This window comes from Scyliorhinus canicula, chromosome 13 (assembly GCF_902713615.1).
Source record: "Scyliorhinus canicula chromosome 13, sScyCan1.1, whole genome shotgun sequence".
Lineage (NCBI taxonomy): Eukaryota > Metazoa > Chordata > Chondrichthyes > Carcharhiniformes > Scyliorhinidae > Scyliorhinus > Scyliorhinus canicula.
Genome location: NC_052158.1, coordinates 41246637 through 41255880, shown reverse-complemented (window position 1 = coordinate 41255880; position 9244 = coordinate 41246637). Strand labels below are relative to the sequence as shown.

Here is a 9244-nt window from a genome sequence, read left to right as displayed (position 1 = left end):
GAAACCTAAATTTGATGATACATTGGCAAAAATGAGAAGGATAGCTGAAAGGGGGAAAATAGAAGCAGCAGCATTTTAAAAGTGTGAAAATTATCCAGAATATAAAAAATGATAAAAGTCATAGGGCGCGATTCAGTCACCACGTTGTGCTTGTCCCAGCCCTAAATCAGACTGAGCACCGGGCCAATCCCGAGTCAATCAACTCGCTCTGCCCAATGTGATCTGGATCTCACCCTGGCTGGGCGTGATCCAGGTCAGTATATTCAAATTAGCCATTAGGCTCATTTAAATACCTGGACACCACATGCACCCACACCCGGGTGTCAATGACCATGCTGACAAGACCTAGCCAGGGCGGTTTACCAGTGGTTTCTACAAATGTGCACCAGGGTGTGATGGCACCTCAGGGGGATCTTGTAGACCATTAGACAGCCCCGGGTGGTCGGGGACAGGATAGGTTGGAACGTTGGCACTCCCCCAGGCACCTTGGCACTCCCAGGGACACTGCCAGCAGGGCGCAGAGATTGGGGCTGCTGGTCAAAATGGTGCCCTGATCTGCAAGGAGCCAGTCCTACTGCAGGAAATCGACTAAAGTGTGTCCTTGGTGGGGAGAGACTTCCCGAAGCCCCCCAAATAACAGCAAAATGTCTGAATAACGGGGTGAATCTCGGTGCTGCAGCTGCCACGAAACACCTCACCAAACACACCCAAAACCGGACTTTGTTTCAAGTTTGCTAAATCACACCCATAATTTAACAATTAGGTTTTAATGTACACAGTTAGTTACAAATGGCTAACCGATAGCCACATAATTCAAAAACATTGATCAGCCATTTCCAGCAATTAATGATGTAGTTAGTTGTACATATCTGATAATCACTTAAGAGTTGAGCTTTCTTCCAATACTTTATTTGTGCCAGTGACAACAAAGCATGGTCTTTGTGCAAATTCATACCTATTACCAATTTAAAAGTGATAAGTCTAGAGCAGGGGCCATCAAGGTGCAATAGAAACAATACCAATTTATTGAACTACTTGACAATAGAAGACTTGGCGATGTTTAGTATATGTTCCTTGTTGTTTCAACATGTGAAAAGCAGCATGCCGTCACAATTTAGAATTTAGACTAATACTAAATATCAAATTTATTGCGAGGTGTAAATTTATGCACAAGATAAACAACAAGATATTCACTGACATCAATGTTTAAACCATTTTCTAAAGCCACAATATTTAAAAGTTCTTGGGGAGCTTTCCCCCCATATTTCACATAATTCTGGATGACTAAAAGCATAGTTTCTGCAGCTCCAAGAAGTTTTCATGGCACATGCTTACATTGATGTTAGGTCGAGCTAAGCAAACTCATGAAACTGAGGCAGTCCGCTGAAATGCATAATGTTGATTTTGTTTGAAGGAAGTTTGAAGGTTCCTTGAAGGATGCTCTCGTCAATATACCTGTTTTGTCACTGATGTTAATATTGAACCAACGACTTTCTCAGAAGTGTATTCACTGATGAACCATCCAGGAGTGAGGTGATGGCTCTGTCCTCTCACAAGTCAAACAATGGTAACATAGTTGCCATTCATTAATTTGTATGTGCTATGCTTGAAATCATGTCCTTGGCACATTATTTGCTGATGCTGAATCCTGACCAGTTTCCTGGCAGCTTTTTTAGTGTTGATTTGTCACTGCCTTCCACACTCAAGTGCAGGGTGAGGAGGCAGGTCCCATGTCTACATCAGCCAGTGTTGGAATTCAAACCTGTCGTTGGCGATATTCTTAAACCACGTGCTTGCCATCCAGCCAACTGAGCTAACTGGCCCTTCGAAGGTTGCTGCATCACAGGCAAATTATTCTTTCTGAATTTAAAATGTTCACACCAAAATAGTTGGTGCGCATTAAATAAAATCTCTAAACAGAAAGCTCTACTTAAAAATTTCTATGTGATAGTTCTGCTACAAATTCATTTCGCAAGCAAAAAGATACAGAAATGCTTTACAATATCAGATAGGGTGGAGAGCCCATTCATCATAACCATGTCTTTCAAATGACTAATGGTCAGATGGATAGGATGGTTACACGGTTCCTATTGCTAAATCACCTTTAAAGCAAAATACCTGTAACCTTGTTCAAAATAAATTTTTAAAATACCATCTTTAGAATAAACTGTGGAAATTTCTTCCACAATTTTTTTTCCAAGCAGAGTAATTGAGGAATTTCACAAATCTGTTGAAGGGATTCATAACCTCTTGCAGCAGGTATTCAGGGACATGATACCCAGTTTTCTGACAAGATTCTATAGATAACTAAAGATGACAGATGAACAGAGAAGAGGATGTAACTCTGAGGCATGCAATATATTTTGAATAATTTATTTCTGATATAATCTCCACACCCACCTTTAGAGAATGGCTGTACCAGTGTATTGTAAAACGGAAGGTGGCAAAGCAATTCTAGTAGATGTCATGCTGAAACCATAGAATTATAGAATCTCACAGCACAGAAGGAGGTTATTATGCCTTTGCCAGCTCTTTAAAAGAGCTGCAATTAATAACCATTTCCCTGCTCCTTCCCCATCGCCCTGCGTATCTTTCCTTTTCAAGTACAGATCTAATTTATTTTCAAAGTTGACGCTAAATCTGCTTCCACTGCCCTTTTACATAGTGCATTCCAGGTGCACAGCAGGTATGCCTCCAATTATTCACGGAACTGGAAAGAAGTTTGGAAGGATTTCTATCCTGTGTGAATGTGTCTATGTATTTCTAGAGAGGAGGAGTAGGTGAAGCAGTTCTGGCAGAAGTCACATTGGAAACGCCTATCACCTGTGTGGGTGTGCTGGTGTTTTAGAAGCTCTGGCAATTGGGTGAAACCTTTGTTGCAAAATTCACATTTGAATGGTTTATCACCTGTGGGGATGCACTGGTGCCTTAGGAAATATGAGGAGCTCAGGAAAGCTTTGTCGCAAACCTCACACCTGAATGGCCTCTCCCCTGTGTGGATACGCTGATGTACCACAAGGTATGATGAGCTACAGAAATCTTTGTCACAAGTGTCACATCTGAACGGTCGGTCATCTGTGTGGCTGCGCTGGTGTATTCTGAGGTATGATGAACTGCAGAAGTCTTTGTTACAGACCTCACACCTGAATGGTCTCTCATCCTTGTGGTTACGCTGATGCTTTCGGAGGTATGATAAATTGCAGAAACCTCTGTTGCAAACCTCACAACTGAATGGTCTCTCACCGGTGTGGATACGTTGGTGTACAACAAGGTAAGCGGAGCTGCAGAAGTCTTTGTTGCAAACCTCACACCTGAACAATTTCCCACTTTTACAAATGCATTTATGTTCCAGGAGGCGTGTTAATGTTACAAAAGCTTTGCTACAGGCATCACATTTGAAGGCTTTCTTCTCTGTGTGGGTGCGCCGGTGTTCTACTAGATGCAACTGCTTCGTGAAAGCTTTGTCGCAAATCTTGCATTTGAATGGTTTCTCACCTGTATGAATACGCCAATGTTGTAGGAGGGTCGATGCTTGGGCAAAGGCCTTTTCACATACTTTGCATTTGAATAGCCTTTCACCTGTGTGAACGTGCCGGTGTTTCACGAGACTTGATGAATGACTGAAACCCTTCTCACACACCTCACATTTGAATGGCCTCTCACCTGTGTGCATACGTAGATGGTTCACAAGCTCTGATGACAGTGCAAATGTCCAACTGCACATGTCACACTTGTAAGGTTTCTTGCCCATTAGGTTGCCCTTGTTACAGTACACACAGGAGTAAGGCTTTTCCAAAACCTTAAACCTGAAGTAGCTTTGCAAAAGTCTTTATTGTAAAGCCATACCTTCAATGACTAGGATCCAACTGTAGAGTGTATACTTTCTGCAATCCCAGTATTGTTTAAGACAGTGCAATCGTTCTGTAAAATAAAAATAAAAAGTCATGTATCTCCTCTGCTTCTTTCTGTTCTCTGTTGAACAGTTGACTTTTCCCAGGAGGCTGTCACAGATTAGAGCCAAGTCTCATGCAACCTCACCCAACACCCATAAATTTGCTGTTTCTGATAAGTGCCACTGGTTCATGGTCAACTCCTCTCTCCCTAGATCAGAAGCTCTGAAGTTCATGACAGTGAATGACCATAGTATTAAGTTCATAGTTCATTGTTAAAGTGAATGAGGTATCGGGATGCATAGTTAAGGAAATTAAATATAAAACTAGAAATAAAATTATTTTCACAGTGGTTAGCACAGTTGCTCAACAGTGCCAGAGATCCAGGTTCGATTCTGATCTTAGGCGACTGCTTGTGTGGAGTCTTCACTTTCTCTCCATGTCTGCGTGGGTTTCCCCAGGGTGCCCGGTTTCCTCCCACAGTCCAAAGATGTACTGGTTAGGTGGATTGACAGACCAAATTACCCCTTAGTGGCCAAACGTTACATGGGGTTATGGGGATAGGGTGCTCTTTCAGTGTGTCAGTGCAGGGGTGATGGTCAAATGGCCTCCTTCTGCACTGTAAGGATTTTATGAAATGGTGTTTGGCTGTATTTAGAATATTGTGTCAATGCCAAGTTTAGTCACCCTACAGATCATCTAGTTTTCTGGGATATTTAAATATAAAAGTAGAAATGCAGTCCCTTTTCTTGTGCAAGATCTTCCTCTGGCTGTATTTGAAATATGACAATCCAAGATGTGGTACAACAAAGGACCAGGGCCAGGATATTTCAGATGGCGGAGTTTTCCTTTCCACAACCCGAAGAGTCAGTAGGGAATACATTCCCGCTAACCCGGCCTGTCTTGCACTCGAATGGGCATCAATTGATTGCAGGCAGTACTTCTGTCCCTCGCTTGGGAAGGAGACCCACCTTGGAGAGAACTGCTGGCCTTCTCCAGTCCCTACACTGGGTGGAAATGTATGAAGATGACAGAGCATAAGTCTCAGGACTGGATAGAAATATATTGGGGTCCCGGGGCGGGGAGGGTTGCGAAGACCTAGAGATGGTGGAGGGATGGAAATTTAATGATTGGGGAAGAGGTGTCTGGTGGTGGGTGGTGAAGGGAGTTCCAGCTGCCACAGGAACTTCAGGGGAGGTGGGAACATGCCTGAAATTAGAAAGGGGCTTCTGATGGATGTGCAACCCCGTTCACTCCTGGGGCCTCAGCCCGATTATTTTCAGGCTTCCATCACATTTGGGAAATTTTTCTGCTAGAAATTGAGGCTGTGTGGGAAACAGTATGTTAGTGTCCAATTGGCCTCAATTGGTGCAAGAGGAGTCTGCTCATCCAAGACCTTGCCTGCCCTAACGTAAAATCGCTGTACGTTCAGGACAAAGAGGAGCCCAGAGGGAAACCCAATCCTTATATTTTACTCTGACCATCAACCCTCTGGCGGATAAGTGTGAAATTCAGGTCTGTGTAGTATTCATTGGAGTGGAAAACTGGGCAGTTTTTTTAATGGGTGTCTCCATCAAAATATGTTTTACACAGGGTCAGCAAATTCAAAGGTGGAACCTCAGAAATTTATAGCAACCAATCATTTACTGTTTAATTACTGCCTCAAAGAACCTTAATTTTTTTCCTTCTAACCAATCTCCAAGTTTATTAATTTTGGGTACCCATTCCTTTGTTATACCATAGTGTTCTTCCCTAAGCTTTCAATTCTATGATAGTAGATCCTTAAAAAGTTAAAATAATCTAGTGTTGCATATTCTAGAACACCCACACCCAGCTCCACATGGAGAAAAAGAACCATCAAGTTAGTGAGGCTTTCCTGCTCATATCATCTAGTAGTCCATGGAGTGAAGGTGCCATCTTTATTGCTAGTATTGATCAGTCCAACCAGGTAAAGGCCTCTGGCTTCCTTGCCCATATACCTTAGTCCATTGAGTGATAGCCATGGTTTTCCTGGCTACATTATCAAGTCTCACTGAGCAGAATTTTCTGTTCTAGAGACTTAAGTAGGTGACGGGCGGATAATCAATGCATTTCCTGCTGGCCGAGTTGACAAGGAAGTACAGCGGTCGTTCCTTGGTGAAGGCGATATCAGCCTTCCTCCAGCAACCCAGTACAGATGAGTGCTCATTTAGTTTACCACATCCTGTCATTTGCAATGAGCGACATAAAATTTGAATTTGGTCTGCACATGAGCTACATTCTATCTTTTCTCTCTTATAAGCATTAGCAGTCCGAGACGGAGAACCAGCCAGACCATCAGCCCCCGCCCACCTGCACTCTCCACCAGTGCAGAGACACAGCTCGGTGGGTCCAAGATTTAGATTAAGGTTCACCAATATATCTCAACAGTAGTTGGAGGCAGCGACAGCCCAGTTCCATTGCACTGGACAGACTGCTGGAGAACAGGCACCCCCGGTGTCAGAGTTAGATGATGACCCTCCGGAGACTGCCTTTGTCCACATCCTGGAGAAGGAAAGGCAGGTGGCGGAATATCAGGTAGAGTTGCAAGAGGCAGTCAACAGGTTAGGATGAAGGAGTCTGCCCACCTTCTGTCTGATGTGGCTGCGACATTAGAGCACCTCGAGGTCACCATGGAATGGATACCAGTCGCCTTGATGACACTGCTTCAGCAGGTTCTGCTGGATATGCACTCAGATCTGTAATCAATCACTCTCGGTGGGATCCATTATTGTCTGAGCAAAAGAGACGAAATGGGACATCTCAACTTCCCTCCAGGTGCCCCTTTTCAAGGAGTCAGGCAGTAATCCTTGGACATCCAATGGGGAGGAGCATGAGCTGGACAACCCAGGGCCATCAATTCAGGAGACCCCAAGAGTGTCCAGCCGCTTTACATCTACTCTGCGTGTAACCCCATCAGCTTCAGAGGCAGAAGAGGGTGCACATGCCCCACTGCAGGAGACCCAACAAAGTAACTTCAGCAAACAGGGCATAGCAGTCAGCAGACTGCCTTATCTCTGCTGGGGATGTTGGTGTTGCATCAATGAGCAGTAGGGTTAGGAAAATTAAGGAACAAGAGGGCATGATTTAATGGGAATAAAACAGCGCCAAGAAGGACCCTGCTATCATATGGGACTATTTATTTGGAGCCTCTCTCTGCTGAGGGCACACGTACCTTACTTTTAAATGCCACCTTGATCTCTCAACTGCCCCCCCCCAAACTTACTAAATAGGGGGTCCTCGAGCACCCATCACCCCACCTCATAGGGGCAGGGCTCCCCAGGCCCAATTCCCAGGACGGACAACCTGGCACCCGAGTGTCTTTGCATTGCCAGCTTGGCAGTGCCACCTGGGTGCCCAGTACCAAGATGTCAGGCTGGTAATGTCAAGGTTCCCAGGTGGCATCAGGGGTGCCAGGGTACCACCCTGCCACCCAGGGGCCTCCGTTCACTTGGGAGACCCCACCAGTGCTAAACGCTAAGGTCGCCCAAGCCTTCGCTCCCGGGCCTTGGGATTCTCCGGCGCAGTGAGTTAACTGCTCACTTAAGTATGCAAATCTGGATCCCAGCCTGTGAGGGCAAGATATAGACTGCGACATCTTACGAGATCTCGTTAGATCTCACATGGTATGCCGAGTGCATAAATCTTCCGAGAGGCCTCTTACAAAATTTAATGACCTTGTTGCATCTCCGAGTTGGGCGTGACGAGGCAATTCTATCACACAATGGTGCAATGGTGGCATGGGTGTTCATTTACTTTATCATGAGCCTTTGAAAATATATTTTAATTTCATGATAATGGATTCAGCAGGTTAATGCCTCTGTATATGAATCTACTTGTCCTCTTATTGTGGGGGTAACCCAGGCTCCCATGCTGTGATTGCCTTCCTTTGGGTCTCTCAGATTGATTGATGACACCGGTTCATCACTCCACACATGTCATGTAAGGGAGATGTATCAAGCCATATCCTGAAAGTGACTGCACATTGAGATTTGACCCTTTTAAGCATTGTAAGACACCACAGAATTATGTGTACTCATATGTCTTGGAGGGTTAAAGCTAATGTTATCATCAATACTGAACTGTGTTCATTGCGACTGTGAGATTACATGTCCTGGTGCCTTTATGGTCTCTACAAGAAGTGCAAATATCTGTGTCACTTGAAGTGTCTCCTTCAGGTGGTAACTGCACAATGTGCAGTTGACACAGTGTGCCCATTGCTTTTTACCTTGCACACCCGCATATGCAGTTTTGGATGCTGACCTTTGCAAGACTAAGGGCATTGTGATCGTTAAAGCTTACAAAACCAAGACTGAATGCTGACCTTGCTTGCATGTCACTGCTTATAATGGCCTTTAAGAGTGCAGTTAAGAGACAGGTAAAATGTGTTTATGTCTGCTTGTCTGGACTTCCGGTTGCGGCTATGACCAGCTAAGTCGTTTGGCTGCTCCTGCGAGGAAGGTGTTTTCGGGCCGATTGGAGGGCCCCTAACGGCGCTGGAACGACGATTCCCGGTGGGGGAAGGTCCCCAGAGGAGAACCCTGCGAAATTTATGGTCATCACCCGAAGTGGGGCAGGAAAAAAAGCGGCAGCAGCGCCCCGAAAAAAGCGGGGGAAGAAATCAAAAATGGCGGCCGGCGGCGCACCCGAGGACTGGAGGAAATGGGCGGAGGAGCAGCAGGCCGCTCTCCTGCGCTTCTTCACGGAGCTGAAAGTGGAGCTGCTGGAGTCGATGAACGCGACGACCACCAGGCTGATGGGAGCCCAGGCGACCCAAGAGGCGTCAATTCGGGAGCTGCAGCAGGAGATGGCTGTGAGGGAGGAGGAGGCCACGGTCCTCATGGGAAAGGTGGAGGTGCACGAGGCACTCCACCTGAAATGGCAAAACCGACTGGAGGAGATGGATACCCGCATGAGGCGGAAAAACCTGAGGATCCTGGGCCTGGCAGAAGGGCTGGAGGGGTCGGACCTCCCGAGGTATGTGGCAGAAATGCTGGGCTCACTGATGGGGGCAGGGGCCGTCCCTTCGCCCCTGGAACTGGAGGAGGCCTACAGAGTAATGGCCAGGAAGCCAAGAGCAAACGAACCCCCGAGGGCGGTGCTGGTTCGGTTCCAGCGATTCAGTGACCGAGAGAGGGTGCTGAGGTGGGCCAAGAGAGAGAGGAGCAGCAAATGGGAGAACTCGACGGTGAGGATCTACCAGGACTGGAGTGCGGAGGTGGCAAAGCGGCGGGCCCGGTTCAACCGGACGAAGGCGGTGCTGCATGCCAAGAGAATTAGATTCGGGATGCTGCAGCCAGCGCGCTTGTGGGTGACCTATAAGGACCAGCACCACT

At 46.1% G+C, this 9244-nt stretch overlaps 1 protein-coding gene across 1 annotated transcript in view; it reads right to left on the bottom strand.

Annotated features, from left to right (window-relative positions):
- Nucleotides 1–750: 750 nt before the first annotated feature.
- The window catches only part of LOC119975762 (zinc finger protein 2 homolog), a 42360-nt gene continuing 33866 nt past the window's right edge, over nucleotides 751–9244 (bottom strand). The window contains exon 2 of the mRNA XM_038815589.1: nucleotides 751–3921. Coding sequence (XP_038671517.1) covers nucleotides 2735–3751 — 1017 coding nt within the window. The 5' untranslated portion in view covers nucleotides 3752–3921 and the 3' untranslated portion in view covers nucleotides 751–2734. The remainder of the gene's footprint in view (nucleotides 3922–9244) is intronic.